The following is a 27,493-nucleotide window of genomic DNA, read 5'->3' on the forward strand; positions in this document are numbered from 1 at the left end:
TTTGGATGCGAAATGATCATGATGACCCTGATGAGAAGACGAAAGAGATCTGTTATGACCCTTACGGATATCTTAGGTAGCTCTCAAATGATATAACTGGCGTTTTTGGTTTACGCGGATCGGAACAGTACCTGAGTACCTAGTACATCGGCCATGCCTTGAGCAGCGGCGTGGATGGGTTCCGAACATTTCATGGTATCTCTGGTCACCAGGACACGCTCATCGACAACAGTGCTTCGAAAAAAAAAAAAAAAAGGGGGGGGGGGGGGGGGGGGAGGGGTTCACAGACCCTCCCAAAGACACAAAGGCTTTCCATTTTTGTGGAGGGTTATTCTCCTGCTCAAGACAGCTAACTTGCATGGATGAGCGATGACTCGACAAGCGCCAGCCGCTCTCCCCATCCACATCCGCCACGCCCGCCCGCCGCATGGTTCCCGCACGGAACGCTATTAATCCCCGCCCGTAATCGTCCCGCCGGTCTGCTTCCATTTGCTCGCCAAGGCCAGCAGATTGGACAGGTTCTTTGTCTGCTGCTCGTCGGCGGGGAATACGTAATCGATGTACTCCTCAAAGGTGTCGTCGTCGAGGCGGCGCTTCTTCTTGGTGCGGCGGGGCAGCATGCGCGCCACGCGGTCGATGTCGTCGGCCGAGCCGTGCGTCTTTTCGAACTCGTGCCACGCCGCCAGCAGCGTCGCGCGCTCGGCCCTGAGGTCGGCGTCGCGCATGCTCTTGTCGGCGCGCTCAAAGACGCGGCGGGCGCGGGCCTTTGCGGCCTCGCTGACGGGGCGCTCCTCGTCGTCCTCGTCGTCCTCCTCCGGCCGCTCCTCGTCCTCCTCGTCGTCGGGAATGTTGATCTCGAACTGGGCATAGCTGATCCAGACCTTGGGGTGGCTCGCCTTCTCGAGCAGGCGCTCGTAGAGGGCCCGGGCGCGCTCGTACTGGCCCTCCTCCTCCTCGAAGTCGATGTAGGCCTTCCAGACGATCTCGGGCATGTCGAGCACGGGCTGGCCGATGGCGACCTCGAAGATGGCGCGGGTGCGGTCGTAGTCCTCGAGGCCGCGCTCCAAATCGGCCCACTTGATCCACGTGTCGCAGTTGGCCGGGTTGTAGAGGGCCCATTTCTCGTAGAGGGTGCGGCACCGGTGGAACTCGTAGAGCTTTTGCTCGAGGGCGATGTACTCGCGGAAGAGCCGGTCCTTGGGGCACATGCCGATGGCGCGGCCCAGGAGCTTGCGGGCGGCGGTGAGCTGGCCCTGGCGGACCTCGAAGTGGGCCTTGGCGACCCAGACCTTGGCGAAGGTGAACTTTTTGTGGGGGATGAGCTGCAGGCAGGCGTCGTAGACCTGGCGGGCGCGGTCCACGTCTTTGGCGTGGAGCTCCTCCCATATCGCGTAAAAGAGGAAGAGGAAGACGTATCTCCTCCAGTGGCGCTTCTCCTGGGTGGGGGGCACCTGGGCGATGGCCCGCTCGTAGACCTCGCGAACCCGCTCCGGGTCGCCGCCCGCCTCCTCGAGGCGGGCAAAGTCGAACCACACGTCGTAGTTTTTGGGGTTCTCCCTGACCTGGTCCTCGTACAGCTTCCTGCGCTTGGTGAGGACGACGTCCTCGACCCCTTCCTTGTCGCCAAACTGCTTCTCGAAGGTGGTGTACTGCGCGTGCAGGGCCATGGAGCGGGAGCGCGGCAGGTTGTCGAGGCCGAAGCGGTAGATGGCCCTGGCGCGCTCGTACTCCTTCTGGCGGGCCTCGAAGCGGGCAAAGGCGATGAACAGGCGCTCGTCGACCTCGTCGTCGCCCAGCGTCTCGGCGATGGTCTGGATGGCCGTCTGGAACACGTCGCGCACCATGTCGGTCGTGCCGAACTCCTCCTCGAACTTGGCCCACTTCAGCCAGGTGCGCGGCTCCGGGTGGACCTGGACGTACATGCGGAAGATCTGGCGGGCGCGGTCGTACTCGCCGTAGCGCTTTTCGAGCTTGATGTAGGCGTTCCAGGCGTCCTCGTCGGGCTGCCATTGCATCCACCGGTCAAACACCTGGCGCGTGCCGGGGATGTCGCCGAGCATCTCCATGACCCAGAGGTACTTGTACCAGAGCTTGGGCACGCGGGGGAGCCGCGTGACGGCGCGATCGAGCAGGTTGCGGGCATGGTTGATGTTGCGGTTCTTGAGCTCGGCCTCGACGTAGCGGACCCAGAGCTCTGCGGCCTGGCGGTTAGCAAGCGCGCCATGGTAGGACGGCGGAGACGGAGATGGGAAGAGGCTGCGCGAGACGTACGGGTGTTGTTGGGATGCACGTCGAGGGCGCGCTCAAAGATGGAGCGGGCGCGGGCAAACTCCTTCTGCTCGAGCTCCCACTGGGCGTACTGGAACCAGTTGGCCAGGCGGACGCGGTTGCGGCGGATGTAGTCCTCGAACTCGCGGCGCTTGCGGCCCTGGTACTCCTTCAGCTCCTCGAGGTCGGCGAAGCGCTGGGTCGGCTTGTGGATGGCCGTCTCCTGGCGGTCGACGGCCTCGCGAAGCAGCTGCTCGGCCGAGATCTGCACCGGCGCCGGCGCCTTGTTTTTGACCCGTGGCGGGCCGCGGGAGTGCTCCATCGTTGGCGGCTGGAGCTTCTTTCTGGGGAAGGTGAGAGTTCCGGTGGTGTGCGCGCTTCGGCGAGGGGGTTGGCCTTGACCGTTGGCAACGGGCGAGCTTTCGTGGATGGTGGGCAACGCTGTGAGCGATTCAAGACGTCGAAACCATGGCGCGCGGGCCTTGGTGGTTCGGTGCAGCGACGTGAAGCTCGGGGAAACTTTGGCGCATCAGATCCAGAAAGCGGAACGGGAAGCTGCAGCGCTCCAGGCCGACCAGAGTGGGTCCACAGTGCCCGGCTGGACCGTGCACCGGATCCACCGAGTGGATCCGCGCTCGCAGCCTGGAGGGTGGGCCAAGGCTGCAAGGTTGCCAAGCCCCTAAAAGCTGCGGCTTGGAACAAACAGAAGATGGATTCGACCTTCGGCGCATCCGACAATCCCAAACCAAACCAAACCAAACCAAACACCAAACATCAACACCCAGCCAACGCCGTCGTCACGTCTGCCGTCACACTCGATCGCAACCTCCCTAGAGTGCTACATTCCCATCCTGCTCTTCTCCCCACCCCCCCCAAACGCCATCCGAAACCCTTGGTCGCAAACCACCGAGCCATCCCCCAGCCATGTCGACCCTCGCCGACGAGCTCCTCCAGGACTTCGAGGCCTCCGGGTCCGAGGCGGGAGGCGACGAGGCCGATGACGGCTTCTTCGATGCCGCTGGCGTCCCCGGCGGAGCCCACACCAACGGAGACGACACGGCCATGGAGGAGCTGCGAGACGAAGATGACGACGAAGACGCCGAGATGGCGGACGAGGGCGGCAGCGCCGTGCCGGCGGCCGACGACGATGACGCAAGGGCCAAGATCGAAAAGATGCAGCTCGGAGGCGTCCAAGATGTGCGCAGCGTCGCCGTCCTCATGAAGACGTTGACGCCCGTCCTCGAGGTTGGTAGAACCCCCCTCCCCCGCCTATCGCAGTCCACGTCCGCCTCGGGAGCCAGCGTTTACAATCCTCTTTCGGAGCCATAGCCCTGACAGTTTGCTTCGAACGCTGCAGAAAATCGCACACTACCAGTCGCAGCCCGCCGCGTCCGTCGAGAACGTCGGCAACGTGGAGGACCACCCCGAGTACCACCTCCTGACGCAGTCCAACAGCCTGTCGACGCAGATCGACAACGAAATCATGCTCGTCCACAAGTTCATCCGAGACCACTACTCGGTCCGGTTTCCCGAGCTCGAGACGCTCATCACCAACCCGCTGGAGTACGCCAAGGTGGTCGCCATCCTCGGCAACGGGCCCATGGACTCGGAGAGCATCAAGTCCCTGCAGCTGTCCACCAACAACCCGCTCGGCGTGACGCTCAAGTCGGTGCTCGACGGGCCGTCGCTCATGATCGTCACGGTGGAGGCCACCACGTCCAAGGGCCAGGCCATGCCGCCGGACCAGCTCCAGCGCGTGGTTCAGGCCTGCGAGATGGTGATTGCGCTCGACAAGGCGAAAAAGACCTTGACCGAGTACGTGCAGTCGCGCATGAACATCTTCGCCCCGAACCTGACGGCCCTGATCGGCTCGCTCACGGCCGCCCAGCTGCTGAACCAGGCCGGCGGCCTCACGGGCCTCTCCAAGACGCCCGCGTGCAACCTCCCGGCGTGGGGCTCCAAGAAGCAGGCCAGCGCGGCCCTGGCGACCAACGTCGGGATTCGGCACCAGGGCTTCATCTACCAATCCCCCGTGATCCGCAGCATCCCCGCCGACCTCAAGAAGCAGGCCATCAAGATGTTTGCCAACAAGGTGGTCATGTGCGCCCGCACCGACTGCTTCCATCAGTTCCGCGACGGCTCCGAGGGCGAGCGGCTCAAGGACGAGTGCCTCGACCGTCTGGACAAGCTGCAGCAAAAGCCGCTGAGCAAGTCGGCTCGCGCGCTGCCGGCGCCCGATGACAAGCCGAGCAGGAAGCGCGGCGGCCGCCGCGCGCGCAAGGCCAAGGAGGCCACGGCCATGACGGAGCTCGCCAAGGCGCAGAACCGCGTCGCCTTTGGAAAGGAGGAGAAGGAGGTCGGCTACGGCGTCGGCGACAGCACCAAGGGCCTGGGGATGATCGGCCTGCGCGACGACGGCCGCCTCCGCGTCGCTCAGATCGACAACCGCACGCGCGCCAAGCTGAGCGCCAAGAGCAAGGGCTGGGGCGGCGCGAGCTCGCTCAACAGCGGAGCCGCCTCGTCGCTGCGGGGCCTGGCCGGCGGCGGCGGCGTGACGAACCTGAGCCTTGCCAGCAGCAAGGGCCTGCGAACCTCGGGGGTGGGGACGACGCTGGGCTCGGCCACGGCCACGGCGGGCACCGTGTCCTCGCTCGCGTTCAGCTCGGGCCAGGGTCTGGAGCTGGTTGACCCCAAGGTCCAGGCCGAGCTCACGCGGAAGAGGAAGGCCGAGGAGGATCGGTGGTTCAAGAGCGGCGCGTTTACGCAGATCGGCGGAGGGTCGAGCGGCAGCGGGAACGACGGCTTCAAGAAGCCGCCATTGCCGCCCAGCAAGAGGCAGGACACGGGGGCGACCAAGTCATAGGGCAACGAGCGCGGCAGAGAGCGAAACCGGTGGCACGAATGCCGGCTGCTTCCCCCTCGGGCGGTCGGCTTCAACCCAAGGCGGCCGCCCCAAGCGTCCTCCTGTATTGGCGCCTCGGAGGACCTCCCACGTACTTCCATGACAGGCTGGCCATCCGTCTCCTTTTTACCCCGTCGCTCTCCCCTTCTTGGCCATCCTCCACCGTATGCCACCGATAGATTCTCCTCGGCGATGGCCAATTCGCACAGCCTTTTGTCAAGCAGTCCCGGCAGGCATCGCATGGGCTTTTTTTGCCAGCCAGCGAGCATGTCAACGCCCCAGTCCGGTTTCATTATGACGTCATTCCCAACAGACGTGGGGCAAGGGATGCGGGTAGCGTACCCAACTCTCCCCCAACGCAAACACCCGTGTGTTGTAGGTGCTCCGGCGGCGGGTTGGGTTGATGAAAGCCCCATCTGACCGGCGAGCTCCGAGTTCCTGAGCAGCGCATGCCGGCACAGGGCCGTGGGAAACAACCGAAAGATACGGACGGATTCTGAAGCTGGACGAATCTCTTTGTTCAGGGTCCCGGGATATGTCCGGATTCCGGACTGAGACGACGATGCTCATATTGGAGGAGGGATCTGAGAGATGTGTAACCACTGTACCATTGTGACAGCTTTTGTATCGAAGAGTCCGAGCCGAACGGTGAAGACAGTGGATGAACGGAGAAGAAACCATGGCCTTCTGTATTTTACCCGATTTCTATGGACTATTAATTACACGCTGGATCCCTCGGCTCTCAAGCAACAGAGCGAGCCGCCACTGGATTCTTTATGGAAGAAAGACGCTGAAAGCAACAGGTTGAGACATTGTGAAGCAAAAAAAGAAAAAAAAAAAAAAAAAAGATCCTTTCCACCGCCCCGAGAAAGATGACCCTAGGTTGGATGGGTGTCAAACTGATGACCTCGGTCATCTGACGAGGTGACATCAATGGGGGGGACCCGTCACCAGAACTCCTCCCCCTCGGCACACAGCCTCGCCATCTCAAACTGCTCGTCCGTCTTGCACACCAGCACCCGCGGCGTGATGCCCTCCTTCCCAATGTCCCACACGATGGGCTCTTTTCCGTTCTCCTGCCTCCCTCCTCCGGCGCCGTTTGCCTCCTCGTCGAGCCGGAAACCCAGGCACGACACCTGATCAACCACGGCCGAGCGCAGCAGGTCGCTCTTCTCGCCGATGCCGCCGGCAAAGACGAGCGCGTCCACCTGCCCGCGCAGCGTGACGTAGTAGGAGCCGATGAAGCCGCTGATGCGGTCGACAAAGAGGTCGAAGGCGAGGCGCTTGTTGCGGGTGTCTTCGTCGTTGTCGTGCTCCTCCTCCTCCACCTCCTCCTCTTCCGCCGCGATCCTGTTCTCCGCTCCCTCGGGGGCCCTCTTCCGGCTCCTCCCCGCCGCTGCCGCCGCCGCCGCCGCGATCTTGCCGAAATCCGTCGTCCCCGTCAGCGCCTTCCACCCGGCCTCCTTGTTCAGGATCTCCTCGGCGCGCGAGATGTGCAGGTCGCGCGTGCTCGCGGGCGACAGCTTCCCCACGTCGCTGGCGTAGTGAAAGACGAGGCTCGGGTCGACGCTCCCGCTGCGCGTGGCCCCCGGCAGGCCGGCCAGCGGCGTCAGGCCCATGCTCGTGTCCCAGCTCCGGCCGCCGCGGATGGCGCAGGCGCTGGCGCCCGAGCCGAGGTGCAAGGCGATGATGCTCGTCTCGCGGAGCGGCCTGCCGAGGTGCCGCGCGACGGAGCGGGCGATGAAGGAGTAGCTCAGCCCGTGAAAGCCGTACTTGCGCAGGCGGTTGCTGCGCGCGATGGCCTGGTCGATGGGGTAGGTGCGGATGTGCCGCGGGATGGTGGCGTGGAACTGGGTGTCGAAGCACGCCACGTTGCGGGCGTGCGGGAGCCAGTCGCAGCACTGGCGAATGATGCCCAGGCTGTTGGCGTTGTGGAGAGGCGCCAGGTCGTTGAGGGCCTCGAGGTGGCTGTAGGTGTGGTCGACGATGAGCTGGGGCTTGGCGAAGTCGCCGCCGTGGACGATGCGGTGGCAGATGATGGACACGTCCTCGCGGCGGCGGATCACGGGGAGGTCCGGGTCGGCGATGAGGGCGTCGAGGATCGTGGCGAAGGCGGACCGCTGGTCGTTGACCGCGTCGCCGACCTCCCGGTGCGGGATGACGCTGGCATCGCCGCGGGCGTACCTGAGCACGGCGGGAGGCGCGGTGAGACCGCTCACCTGGGCCTCGGCCACCTGCGACGGCGTCCCGCCCTTCTCCGCGGTGAAGACCGAGACCTTGACCGACGAGGAGCCGGCATTGACGGCCAGGATGACGGCCATGGGGGTTTCCTAGCTTCGTTGAAAGCGAATACGTGAGAATCAAGAGGAGGGGAGGGGGTTTCCCTGCAGAGCATACACGGTGCTGTAGACGACAGAAAAAGCAAGGCAGAGATATCCCTGAACTACAACAAGCAACACGCTTTCCGAGGTTTATGAGGCCTCAAGCGACCACGGCCTTGACAAAACAACACACGGGGGTCCACGACCACGGTCACCCCACAAAGCCTTTGAAAACAGGCTTGGATAGCATGATGCTAGGTAGCATGAGACATGGCGGTTGATATCCTCTCGTTTCGAGAGCGCTTCTTGGCCATGTCGTGCGCCTTGGACGGAACCCCACGAGAGTGGCCTGATGGATGGGAGAGCGTACCCGTCTCGTATGACATCACGGAACCCAACGCCGCCCGAGCTTGGGTCGCCGGCGGCAGGGCTGACCTTCACGTACAACCCTAACCCTTTCTCGCGAGAGGGGGAACGCGACGTGCGCTATGTCGGGCGTCAAACGAGGCGTCTCATCCACCTCGCTGTTCCGCGGAGCATGGTCTTGGGGAGCCGGCAGCCTTCACGCTCGGCTTCAAACGCCATGGCGAGCGATCGGCCATGACGGGCAAGCAGCTAAACGAGGAACAACGGGCCCTCCTGGCCAGGTGCTTCCAAGTCAAGAAGCTCACCAACGCCGACATCTCCTTCATCCTCAACATTAGCATCAAAACCGTCCAACGCCGCCGCATCGAATACCAGGAGACGGGGCTTCTCAAGCCCCACAAGGACGTCAGCAAAAATGCCGAGAAGTTGAAACCCCATCACCTCGAGGTACGGGCAAGATGATGCCTACTGCACCACAGCACCACAGAATCCGCCCCTCCCTCCTCCCCCCTTCTACTCTCCATCTATCTCCATCCGGACACCCATTCACACACACCCCCCGTTTCCACCCCTAACAGAAACTCGTCGAGTGGCACCAATCCCACCCCGATGCCCTCCTCGAAGACATGCAGCTGTTCCTCCGCGTCCATTGCGGCCTCGAGCTGAGCACCTCGACCATCAGCCGGCAGCTGCGCAAAGCCATCGGCGTCGACTCTCGCCTCAGCGGCACCAAGGCGCGCGTCAAGTCGCGGAGGCGGAGGGAGGCGGAGGGCCGGTCGCTTGCCGCCGAGATCCGGCAGGAGGTTGCAGCCTTCAACGGCGGCAGCGGCGCCGGCGCCAGCGCCGACGGAAACCGTTGCAGCAGCAGCAGCAGCAGCAGCAGCAGCAGCCCCGGCGCGAGCGGCGGCGGTGGCAACCGAGCTCAGCCGGTTGCGGGCCAGCAGCAAGAGCCGGAGCAGCAACAGGGCGTGCTGCCTCCGCTCCCGCGGCTGCTTACGGCGCGGGACGGCGAACCGGTGTGCCGCCAGGGGCACGGACAGCAAACGGCGGCCCGCCGGGGCTACACGATTGAGTGCTTTGCACCGCCCGACGGGTCAGGTCCGGTGCGTCAGGGAGGCCGGCAGCAGGCATCGCATCCGGCTAGCGACCCACAAGAGCATGCGCACGCGGCGGCGGGACACAATCCCAGGTAAAGAGAATGCGTAACCAGCGGCGCTAGACGTACGAGGGGTTTTGGGATATGCTTTACAACGGAGTTTGTTTGGTCTTTGGCGACTCACAGGCAGCGTTCATGTTTTTTTCTTGTTTGCGACACGAGGGAATTGGCATCCTCATGGACGCCGGAGAGACGCTTGGCTTTGGCTTCTCGAGGTCTCGCGAACATATGAATCAAGGGAACAGTGGCTCGGCGAAAAGGGAGGTGGTGATCGAGGCGTTTGTGGTTTTGGTTTCTCAGCGGCTCTGATCGTTGTGCTCCAATGGATCCTTCTTTCGTATTTCCTCCCTCCTCCTGTCTGTCGGCCCTGAGCACGTCAGTCAACGGGAAGCGGAGCGTCAGGGGGGAGGAGGGGGGGGGGGGGGACTTCTTGGTACTCATGCCAATAGCTTCTGCTACCTCCTGGCGGGTCTTGTGCTGAGAATATTTTCCATGGCTGCTGTGATGTTGTGCATTGTTCATATCACACAGGGGGGGCTTAGAATGTTCCGTTTCTAACTATGAACGGAACGAGGTAGGCTTCAGAAGTTGGGAGTGTTGTTGATTTCGCTGTACAAGTCCTTTGCACCACAGTCTCCAGTATCCTATCCTCTCGAAAAAAAAAAAAAAAGCAACATCCAACGGTGGCCCCTTGAACGCCAGGATCTAATTCTCAACCGAACCCTCGTAGGAAGTAGACCCTTACAAAATCCGAGCGTCATCAACGTCATCAGTCGCTTTTCCGCGCAGATCTTCTCGAAGATGGCGTCTCCAGGATATCGCCACGCAAACCACCTACGGACCCCCGGCCTGCCACCCCATCTCCAAACCCTCTATCGATTCCAACCCAATAATACCCCCCAATACACCATCCGTCACCGGCGCCATTCCGGGCGGCTGAGCAGTAACGCCGGTGATATCAGCCCAGGGGCGTCCGGTGGTGGCAGCCGTAGCAGCAGCGCGGGGAGTAGGGCCTAGCCCTGCCGAGATGCCCGTGGGGATGCCAAAAGATGGGTCAAAGAAGGCGGCCGCCGCCACCGCCGCCGCGGCGACGCTGCTTCCGTTGACATCGACGCTGACATCGCTCGGCGTCGTGCCTGACATGCTGCTCAGGGAAGGCTGGTGGGAGGGGACGGGGCTTGCTTCAAAGGAGCTCCGAGCGGAGCCGCCCCGGGGGACTGGCGCGGCGAGGTTCTGCGGTCCTTGCTGTCCTTGTTGCTGCTGCTGTTGTTGGGTTTGTTGTGATGGTTGTTGTTTTGGTGGCGGTGGCGGTGGCGGCTGCGGGTCTGAGGAGCTTGCCGTGGTGCTCGAGTTAGGCGTGTGACCGCCCAGGCTGGAGCGGTGAGGGTCGGGAGATGTACCCGAGAGCTCGTTGCCGCTCGTCGCGTCCAAGTCGGCCGGCCGGTGGTAAGGAGAGTATTGGGGCGGCGGGACAAGGTTATGGGCCGAGAGGTAGGTGTTGGTATGGCTATGCTCGCGCGTGGGGAGGGTCGTGGGTTGCTGCGAGGGGGAGAAATTTGCGGCTGCGGCGGTAGCAGGGTCGACATCGATGAGATCCGGAGCGTTGGCCGGGTTCCCATCATCACCAGGGACTTTCATGTAGTGGCACTGGTTCGTGTAGTTCACTCCGCCTCCGTGCGGTTTGTTGACGGCGTTCATGATGTTGCCGCAGTTTTGTGATGCTGAAAAGCCCGGAGGGAGCTGGCTCGGCGATCCCGGCTGCTCAATGGTTAGGAACGCGGTTCTGAAATGGATAAACATCCTCCCCTCCTTCTTCCCAGGGCATACGTACGTTATCGCTGCTACGAGGGAACGCGTTCCTCAGCTTGGGGATGCGCGCGCCCAGGGCTTCGAGATCGACATCGAGCTGAACCAAGAAGGACTCGGTAAGGGGGTTCCGTCGCTTGAGCGCATTCATGGCGTTCAGCAGGAACCGCAACGAATCCGCCGTCTGGCTATCGTCGGGGCGGCTCTTGAGGTACTGGACAAAAACGCGCGCCGACACGTAGAGACAAAAGGAGATGAAGGGGTTCATCTGGAGACAGCGTGGTTAGCGCCAAGGCATCTGGGGAAGAAGCAGCCGACGATGGATGCTCACCGCAGAGAGGTCGACATGCGAAACGGTGCGCATGATGCTCGCAATCTCGTTGGCAGCAGTGATGCATCGGACCTTGCTCTCGGAGCTGACCGAGGATGGCAGGCGGTTCTTGTCGGCCTTGAAGATGGCAGCCTGATGCAGGCAAATGGTAGAGGTGTGAATGCACATGTTGGTAAACACAACGTTCGCGTTGTTGAGGCCGTTCGGCAGCTTGAGCTGCGGGGGAAGGCAAAGCGACGTGTTGAGGAGGATGTTGTCCATCTGGCGGTGGCGTTTCCAAAACTCGCCGTTCAGGTCATGGTCCCTGTCATCGGCGTCTGGGCGGTGAAGGTGAACGAGATTGCGGCCGAAGAGGCAGGCCATGAGGCAGACGCCGCCAAAGGGAGAGAGATTCTCGACGCCGAGGGAGTTCATGGCGTCCTGGAGCGTCGGGGTTGTCTCGGGCCTGCTCAGCTCGAAGGCCTCGTCGGACGCAGGCAAGTTCGACAGAATGTCTTTTTCGTCGACGCTCATGGGCCAGCCGGTGCCGATGCTGCCAAACCGGTCGAGGCAGAAGGCCATCCAGAATGTCCTCCTTCGCTCTTCCCTCTCGGTCCAGTCTCGGGGCGGCGGAAGACACTGCTTCACGTCCAGCCCTGCGCCATCCAAGCGATGAAGGGCGATCCTGCGTGCGGGGGTTAGCAAGCTTCTCGCGGTAGCAGCACGGACCGGAATCCCTTACATCTGAGCCAACCGTACGGCAGAGCCAGTGCTCATCCACGCCCTGGGGAAGTACATCCACTTGAATTCGTATGAAGCAAGCAGGACGTGCGTCTGGGCGTGGGCGACCGAGATCATGTGCTCGCCGTAGCCCTTGATGTAGTCCGACTCAAGGTACTTCCTCGCGCGGGCGTAGAACAAGTCCTTGAGGGTGCAGAACTTTTCCGAGACGGTGCATGCCAAGGTCCACATGGCATACCGCAGGCAGACAGGCGGTCGCTGTGCGGGAGCACTGAAAGAAAAAGAAACACATGGTTAACGCACAGCCTATCGAGAAGGGAGTGGGTGGGCAGAACATACAGGTTCATGGCGGCAAGATAGCGGTACTTGTGGATCATGGGCACTGAAGGATGAATCTTGTCAAAGTAGATCTGGTGCCTGCGTTTTCCAAGGAATGGGCAGTCAGCATGGTGCTCATGGGCTTGCTTAGCATAGCGGTCGGTGGATCAGCAAGCACTCACAGCTCATCGATGGTCTCTTGAGGAGGCAGCGGTTCCTCAAGACCCAGCCTGATCATCTCCCAGGGGAAGTTGTTGTCAACGCCACCCATGCCCATGTTGTTGTTAAAGCTGAAGTCGTCGAGGGGCGCGGCATGCGGTGACTCGCCGTTAAAGTTCCAGCGATCCATATCATGGCCGTTGGCGATGCCAATGGAGGGGTCTGCTACGTTGAAGCTGCCGGCACGCTGGTTCAGGGCCTGTGGCCTTGGGGTCCCGTCGAGAGTCATGGCAATCCCCTTGGCCGAGTCAGATCCCGACGAGAGCTCCTGATTCTTGAGCAGCGTCTCGACTTGCTCTGCGGCTACGGGTTAGCAGTCGCAAGAGCCAAGCTTGACAAGGGAAGACCGACTTAGCCGCTTCTCCAGCTCCTTCACATACCCCCTCTTAGGACCGCTCTTCCTCCTCTCCTCGGCGTAGGCACACGTATGCCCAAGACGCGAACAGGTGCTGCAGCTCGGCTTAATGCCATCGCACCTGAGCTTCCTCCTGCGGCAGATCATGCACGCGAGGCGCTTTGGCTTTGGAACGTTGGAGTTGCCTCCCTGCGGCGGGTCGACGGGGATGCGGTCGCCGTCCGGGCCTTTCTCAGCGGCCGGGCCAGGCACCATCATGATGTCCGGCGGCGTGTCGGAGGATGATGACATGGCGGCAGCCGGACAAAGCCCAGGAAAAGTCAGAGCAGCCTCGTATCGTCGGAACCTGTAGCGTTGCTGACATGCAGGGCGTCTCACGCTCCCGTCTTCTTCCTCTCTCTACTCTCCTCTCTCTCTCTTTCTCTCTCTCAAACCCCGTCACACGTGAACAAGGGACTTCTGAGAGCAAATGAACCCAACAACGACGTTGGCAGTCGGATTTTCTTTTTTTTTCTCCTGTCCAGGGAAAATGGGGTCGTTTCTGGCGGTTGTGTGGAAAATCGAGGGGTGTTATGGGTAGTCGGGTTGTTGTTGTTCAATGAAGGGCGACCATTGGATGATAAACTCGATTGGTGCCTCGTTCACGAAGGTCTTCAGTTTTGAGTGGTTGGAATCCGAACACACAGATCTGTGGTCGCACAGCGCCAATTATGTTGTGAAGGAATACACCAAGAGCAAACGCAACTCTTGTTCTGCCTTGGCCTTGGCCCTTTCTGACTCGACTTGAACACCACAGCCGGCAAGACGAGACGATAACGAGATAAGGCGGAGGAGTCGTAAAAGTGCATTTAGAAGTAAGTCGATCTCGGGAGAGTGGGCCAGCCTGTTAACAAGTAGGTGCCTGCAAAGGTCAGGCCTTAGCTTCACCTCTTGGTTCGCCGTGGCCGGGGGGGGAAGGGTGCACGATAACTAATTACGCTACAGCAGGTGAGGTGGGACGGACCCGACGTTTATACGGTGGAGTCAGGCGGGCTCTCGAGAATGGGAACCCCGGCTGCTCAAGCTGTTCCACTTCCCCTCTCCTCGTGCAACCGCTCAGCAAAGCATCAGTATCAGTACCACCTTGACTCTTCTGGACCGTGACGTACGGCTGTACGACATGAAGCTTGCAATGAACCCCAGACAACTCTCGCCTTCTGGAATGCGACAGGGGGGCGGAGGAGAGGAAGGCCTTGCGTTGGGCAGCGCCGCACAGCTCTCCCCCCATGGTTGTACCCGGGCACGTCCACGAGCACGGCTCCTCACACAGGGACAGAAACGTGGAACGCGACAGGCCGACCAATGGACTTGTTCGCCTGTCAGGAGTCAGCCTCTGGGTGGAGCCGACAATGACTGGAGCCGTTAAAGCATCGTCGGGCATAGGATGAACGAGATGGATGAGATGGATGGATGGCCCGCGCCTGTTCCCGGCAAAGCATCCCCAACTCGCCCCCGCCCCCTGCGTTGGCGGCAAAGACGGGCGAAGCCCCTCGATTATGATCCGGTGAAAGGCCGTCTTCAGAAAGACTCCTAGACTCATTCGCCATCTTGGTATGTCGGTATGGCTCAATGTTGGTGGCTTACGCTTTTTTAGAAGCATACTGTGTAGTACGGCGGTGCCGTACGCTAAAGCCGGTCCCGATCGTGACGGGAGCTAAGCTTTTCTGCTTCCAGACTTGGCAGCCCTGGGCTTCCTCCTCCGCTCGTTAGCGCATGGTGATGCGGCACGGCGAACAAACGCATGTGCCGTGTTATGATGTGAGGGGTTGCGCAGAGCGCGAGGATGGGCGATTCGACCTGGGGACGTTGATGCCAGCATGGGACGTTTGTCCGGAGCTGCAAGAGAGACCGCAACGTAACAATGGAACGAGCTGCGCGTCGCCCGCCTGCCCGTCACCGTCAAACTGTCAGGGTCGCATTAAGCCTCTGAGTCTGAGAACTGGGCCCGCGTTGCGCAACATCAAGCCATTGGTTCCAGCACCTTCCGCACCACGAACATGGATTAATAATACTAGTACTGTGTATGTAGGCCGCATAGCCTACCGGTCCCCACTCGCTTCTCTTCCGTGACGCAAGGCGGTTGATCTCATGGTCTCGGACGAGGATCCGCGGATAAGGCTGATGGATGGCGCCTGAGAAGAGTGGCCTGTCGAGGCTTGGTTGGCTGTTTGCTGTGTAACTACAGCAGAAGAGCATCGTCTCGAGCCGTCTCCAGCCCGGAGATGCGTCAAGGACTCTGGATAGGTCGGGAACCCGACAGTCTTGTAATTCCCAAATTCTTGCTGTCTTTGTTCGGGTCTTGGCCCTTTGCTGCAGTGCGTCGAGACAAAGTGCTCACGGGGTTTTTTTTTCTTGCCGTGATTAATTAACCTCCAGCACCTTGACGACCAGCAGGTACAACACGTATGTAGTTACCGTTGTTCTGTTCCCACGTGTCGTCCCACCCATTGAGCCGTGCGAGACTTCCGTGTCTTCGGAACCATGCGACCTCGGGGGATCTACACAGCCACATTTTTGATTTGGCACCCTGCAACCCAAGACTTTCAGTCGGGCTGAAGTTCCTCCGAGCTGATGACCGAACACCCCACAACACCTTGACTTTCAGCAAACAGGCTCGGATACTGAGGCGAAACCTCGACCGGGTCCGAGCTCAGCCGTGCGTAGTAGTATGTAGATGCAGCCCGCAAAAAAGACAACGAGAGCGACGCTTCCAGGATCTTTGGGGGACGCAGCCATTCGCCACCAATCATTGAGCAGGCGCATATGGAGCGCGTATGCCCAGTTTCGTGGGTGGCATCCCACGCTCTCCTGCCGACGGAGATGAGCTCCCGATCCTTGAAACGATGTGTGGTGACAGAGCAGTCTACCGTGCATCAGGACGGCGAGACGCCCTGGGATGACTCGTCTACTTCCTATCCACGTCGATGATACGAAGCACGCCGAGGTCGCTATACGCGAGACAGTACCTAGTTGGAGCCCATGCTACCGTCTCGCAGGGCCCGGCCGTCTTGAATGTGTGAACATGCTCGCCCGTTTCTGTATGAGTAACCTCCAGCCCGGATCCTAACGCCGCGAGAGGTCCGAGTCAGCAAAGAGACCCCGTCCCAAGACCAAAAGGCAAGGCATTCTGCTTGTCCACGTACCTTCCTCGCAACCGCCCACAAGGTAGCTGCCGTCAAAGGAAAAGCCTAAGATTATATAAAATCAGCATTCAGGTTCTCCCTCCGCCGGGGAAAAGGATGGGCAGCGCCTCACTTATGTTTTTGACGGGACCAACCATGCGTGAGACGGTGCGCTGGCATATCCAGTCCTTGGTGTCGAAGAGGGCGATGATGGAATCCGCGCCGCCCGTGGCGACGTATCTCCCGGTAGGCGACATCTCGGTCGTGAGGCAGGCGGATGTGTGGCCCTTCAGCACAAACTCGTTTGATTCGCCTTCCTTCACCGCGTGGCTGACGTGGAACACCGGCTCCAGGTCGGGGTACGAGAGGATCCGTATGGTGCCTTCTCCCGTCGGGACAAAAACTTTCTCTCCACTCCAACAAAACGCCATCTGATTCGCGTCGCCGGACAGCTGGTGCGTTGAGATGACGGCCGAGTTGGTCGGCGATATCTGAAAGAGTTCACCGCGCTAAAGGGGCACCGTCAGCGTGTCCATCTCCGTGGGAAGGGGCCGTGCCGTACCTTGTTCCCCACGAGCAGAGAGGAGCCATCAGGTGCCCAAGCAAGGGTGTGCGAGCTTCCGAGGCCCTTGACCTCGTTGACGCAGGCTTTCGTCCGCACATCCCAGAACTTGACAACTCCGTCGCCGCTGACGCTGCAGAGCTCCGCCTCCTTGACCGGATTGAAGGCTATCTTCTCAATGCCAGCCAAGTGTCCTTTGAGCTCCGTTGAAGAGCGGACATTGGGCTTCTCAGGGTTCCCTAGATGCCAGAACGGGATGCAGGTTAGCAGGGGCTCGACCAGGAAGAGGGAGCTGCACTCTCAAGTCCGCCACGGAGACGGATGCACAGCACCGGGAGGTCCATCACCTACAGACTCGCAGGGTCTTATCTGAAGAGCCTGTTGCAACAAGACTACCGAGAGGGTTCCATGCGATCGAGCGTAGACTGGATGAGACACGATTCTGGTCAGCAGGCATATCTCCCACGGCATGGTGATGGAATCGGCAAAAAGGCATGCGCACCTCTGATGAGATGCTGCGCCACGGCCAGGAGCCGAGTCGTTGTATGATTGGCTTTTTACATTGCCAAAGTACACGGAGAATTTATCTTTAGGAATGCGCGTATGCCTGGGCCGCGTTGACGGCGCCATGAGAACGGGCTAGGGGAGCCTTGGCCACAGGGAGAGAAAGGACCGAGCCGTGAGCCGTGTTGAGTGCGCCCGACGAGCTGTTGTGAGCTGCGGGGCGAGCTTATGATCTAGGGACTCTGGATCGAGGAGAACAAAGGTGCTGGAGATTCAGCAGCGGCACAATGAACCGACAGTAACGCGCGAAGCAGGGAGATGGGCTGAGTGTTTGTGACTCGAGACAAGTAGCCAATAGACAAGAAAGGGATGGTGAAGGTTCAAGATGGGGGCCGAGGGATTGTGGAAATCCAGGTCGTTGATTACGGCGACTGGTCTTTTTTTCGAGCTGCGGCCTGGGCTGGAGGTCGAAGCTAAGCCTTGGAGATGGCTGAAGTGATTTGGCAGATGAGCTGGATGCTTGTTGTTGATTGGAATGAGACGGGATGCCCAGACCCATGGAAGAGCGGCTTGCTGCCAAGAATCCGTCCGGCAACAACCCCTGGCTTCGGCCCCCTGTCGGAACTTGCCGTCGTCATCCGCTGGACAGGACAGCTGGAGCACAGCACCTGGAAGGACAGGCCCGCTGCGACCCGCCGAGCCATTCCTGGCCATACCCAACCCTGGGCCAGGGCGGCTTTGTTCCATCAACGGAGACCAACATCCCACCTCACCCACCCTACCTTACGTGGAGGTTCCAGCATCGAGCTTTGCAACACAAGACACGACACGACACGACACAACCCACGCTCCAGGCGCCTTATTTTGCGCCCAATGCAAATTCACTGACGTGACCGGAGCGGGCGCCACACGCCGAACATGAACTGACCCAGGGGAATCACGACCTCTTTGCGTTGCCGACGAGCGCATGAAGCCGCCGTGAAGGTTCCGGCTTGAGAAAAGCCATGTACTGGCCGCTTGGAACGCCGCGGATCTATGCCACGAGCAGCTCCCGCCAGCCGGGTCCCGCCCACACCGTTTCGCACGATGGCCTCCCCTTGCGCCCCCAGCAACCCGAGCAGCGACCTGACGGTGCTTCCCTTCTCTCGCCCAAGCCGCCGGGGGCTTCGTCAGCCCCGCTGACCCCGCTGACGCCAATTACCCCCTTGACCCCCGGGATCAAGCCCGTCGAACGCGATTACACCGACGATGAGGATGAGGATGAGGATGACGGAGTTGGCGCCCCGCCAGGCCGGGGACCCACGGACCTTCCTTTGAACGAGCCCATCCTCGCTTTGAAGGTAGCACGGGCGGGCCATATCTTCGCCGTCATCACGGCCACGACTTTGACTGTGTGGCAGACAAAGGTACCAAGCCTCAGCTGGCCCTTCGACCCATCCATGTCCGCTCTGACACTCCGTCCCAGCCAACCGTTGTCCTCGCCGTCGTCGTCCGCTCCAAAGCCTCTCTCGATGCGTACGGCACCAACACCAATCTTTTGCTCCGCCCCGACTCGGCCATCCTGGTTCTCCATACGAGCCTAGGCTTCCTAATAACCTATACTCTAGCCACTGATCCCGATGCGCGCATCTACCGGCCCCACTTCCCCAACCACACCAACGTCCAGCGCAGGCGCCAGAGCCATGCTGGAGAACCCGGCCAAGCGGCGCCCGATCAGATACTATGGGGCCCAGGCGAAGGATCGGGCGTGAGGGACGTCAGCATCCGTTTTCGGATGGTGATCAAGGTAGATGCGGGCATAGAGAGCGTGTTGGCTCTCGATGACGAATTGGTTGTGGCGACGCGCAAACCCGCCGCCGTCCAGTGCATCCGCTGGACACCCGACAGCTCAGGAAGCCAGACGAGCACCGAACTGCTCAGCCGGATGGGCTGGCTGGAGAAGCGCGTTACGGTCAAAGAGATGACCCACGACAGGCCCATGAACCTGTCGACGTGGGTGACGAGCGACGGAAGGGCGTACGCCGTGCAGCGGCTGCCTAGAGCGCAAGGCGGCGATGGCTCGAACGAGCCGGCGGGTGCCAAAAGGCTGTTCAAGGGCTACTGCTTCCACGCGCCCCAGAGCGAGCAGGACCGCGCAGTACGGTGCGTGGTCAACGCAAGGTTCTCGCTGATCGCCGTGGGCTGCGCCGACGGCACCATCCGAGTCTACTCGGCCAAGGATTACTCCGGAAACATCCCTCCGTCGCATGTCCACGTCCTCCCAGCGTCGCTCTCCACCACTGGACAGCTCACGGCGCTGGTCTATTCTCCGGATGGCTACTGCCTCTTCGCCGGCTTCGAAAAGGGCTGGGCCACCTGGAGCGTGTACGGCAAGCTGCTAAGCAACACATTTCACGCCGACCACGCGGTCGCAGCAACCCACGGAGAGGAATGGGTTTCGGGAGTCCGGGATGCTGCTTGGGTCGGAGGGTCCGGCGACCTCCTCATGACGGCCAGGGCACACGAAGCCGTATGGCTGCTTGAGATGGCCCGCAGCGCCGTCACCGGTTGCTACAGCCCGGCCAATCTGTTCCGAACCGTGCTCCAAAGCACCTCCAGCATCATGGTGTATCGGGGGTACGACCTTCCGGATCTCACCTCCATCTCGGCCGAACCCGCGCTCTGGCACACCACTCGGATCCCTCCCGGCTACCTCTGGAACCAGTGGCCCATCCGATGCACCGCCATCTCGGCAGATGGCAGATACGTCGCCGTGGCCGGCAGGCGAGGCTTGGCTCACTACAGCGTGAATAGCGGGCGCTGGAAGACGTTCACCAACGACGTGCTCGAGAACGAGTTCCAGGTTCGGGGAGGCATGTGCTGGTACCAGAACATCCTCGTGGCCGCCGTGGAGGCCAACCGGTCCTTTGAGCTGCGGCTCTACTCCCGCGAATCCGCGCTCGACGGCACCGTAGCGTACACGCAGCCAATGCCCGCGCCTGTGGTGCTCATCACCGTGACGGGCGAGGACTCGTTGCTGGCTTACACGTACGACAATCTGCTCTACCACTACGTCTTCACGCCCGGGCCCCCTGGTGGTTCGATCAGGCTCATCGAGGTCGGCCACATCGCCTTCCACGGCATCGTCCGGTCCCCGGCCCGAGTTCGCGGCCTCAGCTGGATTCTGCCAGACCACCAGCTCCTCGAGGGCGATCCCACCCAGGATGTCGCCCACGCGTCGGTTTTGTTTCTTGTCGACGGGAAGCTGGTGCTGCTGCGGCCGTCGTTTGCCGAGGGGAATCTGAAATATGACATGCGCGTCATTGCTCACAACGTTGAGTACTACCTCAACATGCGGGACCGACCTTATACGCACGAAGCCGGGCCGCCGCGGCTCATTCCCGGGCCGGACGGCAGCGGCAGCTCCGGGGCGCTTGACGATTCCCTGTGGATTTTTGACGGCGTCGAGCTGAAAGCGTGGTCTGACATGGACACCGTAATGAAGACCATATCGGGGGAGGAGGCGTCACGAGAGCTGCCTGCCTTGGTGCCGGTTCCTATCGACTTTTATCCGCTGTCTGTTGTGCTACCCAAGGCCATCGTGCTGGGCGTCGAGCCAGACCTCATCCAGCGGCGCGATATCAGCTTCTCCTTCTTCCGGTTTTCTATCAGGGTAAGCCTCCGCGGCAAATGGGGTTCTCGGAGGGGCTGCTCAGCAGGACGTCTAACCTTCTCGCTCCAGACCCATCTCTTCCTTCCCGATATCCTGCGCTTCCACCTCGCAGCCAACCGGTCGGCCGAGGCTCTCCAGTTAGCTCAGCAATACGAACACCTCGAGTACTTCCCCCACGGCCTCGAGATCCTCCTCCACCACGTCCTGGACGAAGAAGTTGATGCCAACCCGCCACCGACACCTGAGCACGCCATGCTCCCGCGTGTCCTCTCTCTCCTCTCCTCGTTCAAGCAATACCTCGACATCGTCGTCCAGTGCACGCGCAAAACCGAGGTGCGGTCCTGGCGCACCTTGTTTGCATACCTGCCGCCCCCTCAGGAACTGTTCGAAGAGAGTCTGCAAAGGGGCAGCCTCAAGACGGCCGGAGGCTACCTGCTTGTGCTGCACACGTTTGATGAGCTCGCGACGGCTAGCGAGCAGGGCGTGAGGTTGCTGAGCAGGGCCATGCAGGAGGAGGATTGGGACTTGTGCAAAGAGCTCGCAAGGTTCTTGGCGGCGCTGGATGAGTCGGGGGAGACGCTGAGGCAGGCGATGGAACTGGCCAAGGCGAGGCTGGGCGGCGACGAGGGCCCGCTGGGCAGGAATGGGTTTGCGGCGACGAGCTCGAGGCTGGAGATACCAGGCGCGAGCACGTTTCCGTCGCTTGTGAGAGGGTTGGGGGTGATCCAGGGGAGCGATTCGGGGGTTTCGGAAGGCCGGTCGGCTACCGCCAGCGACGCGGGTTCATTCAGGTCAGATATGTGAGATGAGAAGGGTGAGAGGTGGGCTCGGGTGGTACAGCTGGACACCAATACAGTAGATCATTGCTTCTACAACGCTATGGTCTCTTGTCTCGTTCATTGCGCTCTATTGCAAGCCCGTCGTTGATGCCATGGACCGACCCAAGCTGTGGAAGGGGGAGGGAGGAGGGAGGGTGTCAGGGAGAGTAGAGCAGCATTTGGCACTGTACGCAGTACAAGCAACCCCATTGACCCAAGGCCCAAGGCCCGTTCTTCAGCTGAGGTGTTCAAGGACCAGGGCACGAAGCTAAAACTCTTGGTTCAAGAAGAAATCAATCACCTGGACAGGCTTGCCTGGAGCTTCCTGAGGCATCATATTGGTACAAGTCCCTACGGTGTATGTACCTATGTACATGAAACCTTTTCTTATGCTTAGCGCCGCTCGGGGTACCGTGCGTAGAGCCGAGGTTGGCACTGGCTCGTTCCCCCCACCTTCAGCTTACCCGGGCTGGCACAGATTTCGATCGGCTGCACAGAACATCCATCACCGATCAAGCGGCTGTGGGCCGCCGCCACACGAACCAGAACCAGTCCATCCGCCAACCCCCGCCATTCAACGCCAGATATCGACTCGCCAACAAAAGAGCCCCTGATATTCAATCGCAGTCCAACAACAACACCCTTGGACCCTTTGTCCTTGACCTCCTCCGTTCCAGGTCCCCTTTGCTTCCCTGGTTGGCTCTTCGACCCTCCGTCCGAGCCTGAAACCGCCCCCCCCCCAAACCTACGTCCAGATCGAACCAGACCTCTTCGTCGCATCCCCAACTGCAAACATGGACGACTACGGGACCGAGTCTGAGAGCGACTACACCAGCTACTGGCGGGATTGGGTACGCATGCCTCGCCCCCGACCTTCATCGTGACGCCTCCGACGACCATTTTTCTCCCCTCTTCAACATAGCCACACGTCTTTGGGATCGAGAACAGATGCATCTGACACGCACACGCCTCCCACAGTTCATCTCGCTGCGCGGGAACGAATACTTCTGCGAAATTGACGAGGAGTACCTAACGGACCGCTTCAACCTGACGGGCCTCAACACCGAGGTCCAGTACTACCAGTATGCGCTCGACCTGGTAACCGACATGTTCGACCTCGACTGCGACGACGAGATGCGCGAGACCATCGAGAAGTCGGCCCGCCATCTGTACGGCCTTGTCCACGCCCGGTATATCGTTACGACGAGGGGTTTGGCGAAGATGGTATGCCCCCCCCCCCCCCCCCCTTTTTTTTTTCTCTCTCCTCTTGTCCAACCCTTCTCGGCTCTCCTGTTTTCCTCAGCGGTATTACATTTCCGGCCCCGCTAAACGACACGCTGACACATCTCGTCCACAGCTCGAAAAGTACAAGAAGGGCGACTTCGGCAAGTGCCCACGCGTCATGTGCAACTCGCACCCTCTGCTGCCCATGGGCCTGTCCGACGTGCCCAACCTCAAACCCGTCAAGCTCTACTGCGCGCGCTGCGAGGACACGTACAACCCCAAATCCTCGCGCCACGCCTCCATCGACGGCGCCTACTTTGGCACCTCGTTCCACAACATCCTCTTCCAGGTCTACCCGACCCTCGTCCCCGCCAAGAGCGTCGAGCGCTACGTGCCGCGCGTCTACGGGTTCAAGGTCCACGCCGCCGCGGCGCTCATGCGCTGGCAGGATGCTCAGAGGGCAAGCATGCGGAGGAAGCTGCGCAAGATGGAGGTGGAGAGCGGGTTCAAGGACAACGAGGCGGAGGAGCTGGAGGATGACGAAGGGGAGGAGGACGAGGAGGACGAGGACAATGACGTGGAGATTGATGACGACATCGACGAGGCGGGCGAGGAGCACCCGGGCCAGCTGACGCGCTATCGCGGCGCTGGGCCCGTCACCATCGCCGGCAGCGGCGGCGGTGCAAGTTCTGTGCCATCGGCGTTTTCGGGGGATGCGCATATGGGGAGCGTGGCTTGAAGGAATGCCAGAGAAGAGAGCAAGTTTGGGTCGGAGTGCGCGTCTGCGAGCGGGGAATGGAGTAATGCTTTGTTGGGTTCCTCTGGTGTTTGTTTCGCATTGGTTTTTTTTTTTTTTTTTTTGGCATTGGTAGGGCATTGTAGGGCTGGCCGGGCAGCAGGACGAGACGGTAAAGACATGTGACCTGATGAAGCTCTCCGTGGGTCCTCCCACGGTTGCCATGGCGTCTTTTGCAAAGGGAACAAGAGGGGGGATCCACGGCCTGTGTACCTTGGGTGCAGTAGTCTAGAGCATCCCGCGCTTGACCCTCTTCACGGGAGGCCCACATGGGCATAGGCTATTCATGATGGCGGCATCCAGGCTGAGCTTGTCCCATCGGGATCCCCGCACATGATTTGAGAGATAGAAGAGGCCCATCGGCTGTCCTCGGGAAGGTAGCTACGGCAAGACACCGTAACATCTCACCTCCCCGCCGCGTCATGCATGTTGGATCCCTGCTTCAACGCTCCAAGAGGAACGTATAGTATGGAACCCCTCAGTCCCAAACCTCCTTGCGTCTACATCTGACGCCGTCAAGGGACAACACAACCCGAACAATCTTCCATTGCAACCCGCTGGTCAAACGCACTGTAGGTGAAATGGTAAATACAAACAAGCCCCGAGTCCAGCGGCCCCTGAGTAATGCGCCTGGCTTTGCTCATCCCATGGTGCTGAGCACAGCATGCCCCCACATAGACGCACGCACACCGCACCCCCAAGCCAAGCCATGGCCGACCAACAACCCCAACGCCGAGATTCCCATATAGATAAAGGACCCATTGTGCTTCTCTCGAAAGAAGATCCCCTTGCGGTACCCGGATCCTTCTCCAAGCCGCACCAAGGGGGCCAGACAAAGCAATCGCTCCACCCATAACACACCCCCTCGCCCTGCCTTTTGACACGCGTGCTGTCCAGTACGAAGGAAAGGGAAAGGAAGGATAAAAAGGGATAATAAAATGGCCTAACGAGATTAAAAGAGGGGCTTCATACATCTGAGCCAACGAGTTTCATCATATCCGCTCGGCGCCCAAGTACGCAGTCTCCTGCTCCTCAATCGCCGTGTCCTTGAGCGGCCCGGCCGGCGGGGTACCAGCGCTGGTGGGGTGATGGGGGCGCGAGAAGTTGGGAGCAACGCCCGTGCCGCGCGCAAAAGGTTCCTCGACCCCCGTGAGCGCTTCCTCCTCGTCTCCAGACCTGTACTCGCCGCGCAGGTGTTCGGTAGCGTAGCTGAAACTGCCCACGCCCGCCCAAAAGGCCTTGTCGTGGCTACGAGGGCCCCACGCCCAGCCTGCGCCGTGGGAGATGGGCAGGTGGTAGTAGCGGAAGGCATAGATGGCGGTAACCGTGCCGATGAGGTAGCCGAAGATGATGTCGAAGCCGTGATGACGGAAGTCCCACCAACGCGAGCCAGCGATGAAGACGGAGCCGAAGAAGGGAATCACGGCGATGCAGAGGAGGTAGATGGGCGGGGCGGCGGCCTGGCGGCGGACGGCGAGCAGCTTTTGGTTGTGGCGGGTGATTCCCTTGTTGCCGAGCGCTGAGTCGATCGTTGTGGAGCGGACGGTGCCGGTGCCAGCGCCGCGCGCCGAGAGCTCATACGTGTCCGGGCCGGTGACCTTGATATCGGGCAGGCGCGTGCGTGAGGGGAAGGCGGTGAATTGCGAGGCGTCGGCAGAGCCGGCGGGCGCGACAAAGGGGATGGTGATGGCGAACTTGCTGGCGATGAAGAGGGAGAGGTAGATCAGGGCTGTTGGCTCCAATGTCAGCATTGTCAAATGAGTCCGTCGAGAACAAGCCCATCCCGGGCTCAAAGCACATACAGGCAGCAGAAGAGCTCGAATGGCCACTTGGGTAGCTCCGGAACCCGTCATTCAGCATATGATCGTCCTTGTTCTTGCAAATTTCCGGACTGACGAGCTGCCCGGCAACCGTCGCCCCTTGCAAACCCTTCAGGCCTCCAATGATGTACTTCTCAAGGTTTTCGAGGTCCGGCTGGCACCGACTCAACAAGTCCGGCCGGGGCTTCCCAAAGAGATTCTTCATGGTGTTTGTGATGAACCAGGCGGCGATGACGGCCAGGCCGAGGCCCAGCAGGCCGGTATGCAGCTCCCATAGCTTGCGCCTCCAGATGAGCGACTTGGGTGTTCCGGGTGGCACCGTCGCGCCAGGGACGAAGATGAGACAGATGACGGCGATGATGACAATGGGGACAAGGATGCCGACAATGATAAGGAGCCAGACGGGAACCGTCTCGTTTACCGTATATGGGAAGCTATCACGACAAGCATGTCAGGAGGCGCACGAGCAAGAGAGGGCAAAGACGGGAGGCGGGAAAAACGCACGCAATGTTGCGGTCATCGAGCGAAAACGGCCGCTTGTTCGGCGCGATCTTGCCCAGGATGTAGCCGATGACGCCGAAGACGATGAGAATGAACCAGTCGAGGCCGTACGAGAGCCAAACGACCCACGATACCTTCGCTCCTTTCCTCCGCGCGGCGCCTCCGGAAAGATCTATGTTGGTCATGTTTCCGCGGTCTTCGAATGTGGGTGCAGGCGAAAAGGAGCGACCGTGGATGAGAGGGCGGACCAAATCGTCGGGCATTGGTGACGGGGAAATGGGCCCCTAGAATGAACGCGGTAGTTGGTAAGATGGTGTTGAAGGGAGGAGACGGCTCTGCCAGGAGGGAGTTGCAGATGCTGCTGGGCTGAGCCGAGCTTGGACCAGAAGGGAAAGCGTCCCAGTGCGTCGACAAGCCTCCAAATTGTGGCGAGGCCCAAAAGCCAACCTTGTGTCGGCTCGGATAGCCGCCGTCCTTGAAACGGTGGTCTGGTTGGTACTTTTCTTGGGCAAACGATTCGAGACGGAAACCCAAAGTCCCAGCCCCGACCGTCGTCGTTGGAAATGCTGTCGAAACGTTATGCAATGGATGCTGGGCGCGATGGTCCGAGCTCTGCTGGCAATTTGGACCTCGTCGGAGAGTCCCTAAATTCCAATGTTCGCGTCGTTGCCGCCGTGTCGCAACGCTCAGCCACAAATGGGGATCGAGACGAGCCGGGGTCAGCAAGCGGTTGGCCAAGGCAGATCGGCGCCGCGAATTTCGGGGGCCACAACGCCCGAGAAACTGAAACAAGGGGAGGGGGGAGGAAATGAATCACGACAGGGTGAAGAAGAGGAAGAAGAGGCGTTCCATGCCTCATCACTAGCCGACACCTTCTTCACCTCCTCACCTTTAAGACAACAATGGGCTCCTCTTGGCCTGGCCATGCAGCCTCGTGACGGCTGAGCCCAAGCTGGCCCGAACTGAATGCACGCCCCCAGTTGAGGATGCCGCCAAGACGAGACGATCGCGAAGGCTGCAGTGACGAGCTGAAACCCAGCCCCATCCTTCCAGGGTTGCGGAACGGATTACAGTGCCGAGCCCCACCCGCCTGTGGGTTGTTCTGGGCTGTGGATGGATCCAGCCTGGCGCGCTCGTAAGCGCCGCTGGGTTGGGCATGCACCACCTTTGGGCCTCGCTCGTGCCGGCCGGAAGCGGATGCATCCCGCCTCGAAACGGGCACCTAAGAAACCGGGCCGTATTGTGTACTATACACAACGAGGGCCTACCTAGCGATCGAAAGATTGCAATGTACCACCAGCCCATCATCCAACATTCCTACCTACCTACCCAGGTACCTTACCTATCCCTTCAAGCACCGACGAGCACAGTGCAGCCCGTTGGATCGGGTCTCGGGGCGTCATGAACTCCGTCATAGGAACCCATGCCACCTGGGCGGTCCACGAATGACCCGAATCCGCTCTCCACAGCTCGCAGCACCGCCTCGATGACGACGAAGCCTCGGGGGATGGGAGCCGGCAACCCGGAGTCTCATGTCAAGTTGAACGGTATCATGTCATGGTCGCGCACTGACTGCCTGATTGGTGGTGGTGGTGGTGGTGGTGGTGGTGGTGGTGGTACAGATGGTACTGGTGGTACTTGTGCTGTGTGGGTATGGTCATTGAACCCAGACAACGCCCACCATCTCCTCCCG

The 27,493-nt window shown here is 60.7% G+C and overlaps 9 protein-coding genes across 9 annotated transcripts; 4 read left to right on the forward strand and 5 right to left on the reverse strand.

Annotated features, from left to right (window-relative positions):
- Positions 1 to 449: 449 nt before the first annotated feature.
- VTJ83DRAFT_2041 (uncharacterized protein) lies at positions 450 to 2,590 on the reverse strand (the record flags this gene model as incomplete). Its single annotated transcript, XM_071008268.1, has 2 exons — positions 450 to 2,194; positions 2,272 to 2,590. 2 exons carry the CDS (start codon positions 2,588 to 2,590, stop codon positions 450 to 452), a joined length of 2,064 nt encoding a protein of 687 aa, XP_070868581.1.
- A 602-nt stretch (positions 2,591 to 3,192) lies between these two features.
- On the forward strand, positions 3,193 to 5,131 carry VTJ83DRAFT_2042 (uncharacterized protein; the record flags this gene model as incomplete). The annotated part of the gene is made up of 2 exons (XM_071008269.1): positions 3,193 to 3,513; positions 3,626 to 5,131. 2 exons carry the CDS (start codon positions 3,193 to 3,195, stop codon positions 5,129 to 5,131), a joined length of 1,827 nt encoding a protein of 608 aa, XP_070868582.1.
- A 986-nt stretch (positions 5,132 to 6,117) lies between these two features.
- Positions 6,118 to 7,491, reverse strand: VTJ83DRAFT_2043 (uncharacterized protein; the record flags this gene model as incomplete). The annotated part of the gene is made up of 1 exon (XM_071008270.1): positions 6,118 to 7,491. The coding sequence occupies one exon, from the start codon at positions 7,489 to 7,491 to the stop codon at positions 6,118 to 6,120; it is 1,374 nt and encodes a 457-aa protein (XP_070868583.1).
- Positions 7,492 to 8,091: 600 nt separating this feature from the next.
- VTJ83DRAFT_2044 (uncharacterized protein) lies at positions 8,092 to 9,050 on the forward strand (the record flags this gene model as incomplete). Its single annotated transcript, XM_071008271.1, has 2 exons — positions 8,092 to 8,304; positions 8,436 to 9,050. The coding sequence occupies 2 exons, from the start codon at positions 8,092 to 8,094 to the stop codon at positions 9,048 to 9,050; spliced, it is 828 nt and encodes a 275-aa protein (XP_070868584.1).
- Positions 9,051 to 9,847: 797 nt separating this feature from the next.
- Positions 9,848 to 13,053, reverse strand: VTJ83DRAFT_2045 (uncharacterized protein; the record flags this gene model as incomplete). Its single annotated transcript, XM_071008272.1, has 7 exons — positions 9,848 to 10,771; positions 10,845 to 11,087; positions 11,151 to 11,814; positions 11,872 to 12,141; positions 12,210 to 12,287; positions 12,371 to 12,704; positions 12,759 to 13,053. 7 exons carry the CDS (start codon positions 13,051 to 13,053, stop codon positions 9,848 to 9,850), a joined length of 2,808 nt encoding a protein of 935 aa, XP_070868585.1.
- Positions 13,054 to 15,706: 2,653 nt separating this feature from the next.
- VTJ83DRAFT_2046 (uncharacterized protein) lies at positions 15,707 to 17,115 on the reverse strand (the record flags this gene model as incomplete). The annotated part of the gene is made up of 6 exons (XM_071008273.1): positions 15,707 to 15,864; positions 15,945 to 15,989; positions 16,057 to 16,432; positions 16,486 to 16,724; positions 16,837 to 16,910; positions 16,988 to 17,115. The coding sequence occupies 6 exons, from the start codon at positions 17,113 to 17,115 to the stop codon at positions 15,707 to 15,709; spliced, it is 1,020 nt and encodes a 339-aa protein (XP_070868586.1).
- Positions 17,116 to 17,993: 878 nt separating this feature from the next.
- Positions 17,994 to 21,445, forward strand: VTJ83DRAFT_2047 (uncharacterized protein; the record flags this gene model as incomplete). Its single annotated transcript, XM_071008274.1, has 3 exons — positions 17,994 to 18,395; positions 18,455 to 20,641; positions 20,711 to 21,445. 3 exons carry the CDS (start codon positions 17,994 to 17,996, stop codon positions 21,443 to 21,445), a joined length of 3,324 nt encoding a protein of 1,107 aa, XP_070868587.1.
- An 808-nt stretch (positions 21,446 to 22,253) lies between these two features.
- VTJ83DRAFT_2048 (uncharacterized protein) lies at positions 22,254 to 23,422 on the forward strand (the record flags this gene model as incomplete). The annotated part of the gene is made up of 3 exons (XM_071008275.1): positions 22,254 to 22,310; positions 22,438 to 22,683; positions 22,817 to 23,422. The coding sequence occupies 3 exons, from the start codon at positions 22,254 to 22,256 to the stop codon at positions 23,420 to 23,422; spliced, it is 909 nt and encodes a 302-aa protein (XP_070868588.1).
- A 1,049-nt stretch (positions 23,423 to 24,471) lies between these two features.
- Positions 24,472 to 26,063, reverse strand: VTJ83DRAFT_2049 (uncharacterized protein; the record flags this gene model as incomplete). The annotated part of the gene is made up of 3 exons (XM_071008276.1): positions 24,472 to 25,208; positions 25,282 to 25,733; positions 25,804 to 26,063. The coding sequence occupies 3 exons, from the start codon at positions 26,061 to 26,063 to the stop codon at positions 24,472 to 24,474; spliced, it is 1,449 nt and encodes a 482-aa protein (XP_070868589.1).
- Positions 26,064 to 27,493: the final 1,430 nt, after the last annotated feature.

The sequence above is a fragment of the Remersonia thermophila genome, chromosome 2 (assembly GCF_042764415.1).
Source record: "Remersonia thermophila strain ATCC 22073 chromosome 2, whole genome shotgun sequence".
In the NCBI taxonomy this organism is placed as follows: domain Eukaryota; kingdom Fungi; phylum Ascomycota; class Sordariomycetes; order Sordariales; family Chaetomiaceae; genus Remersonia; species Remersonia thermophila.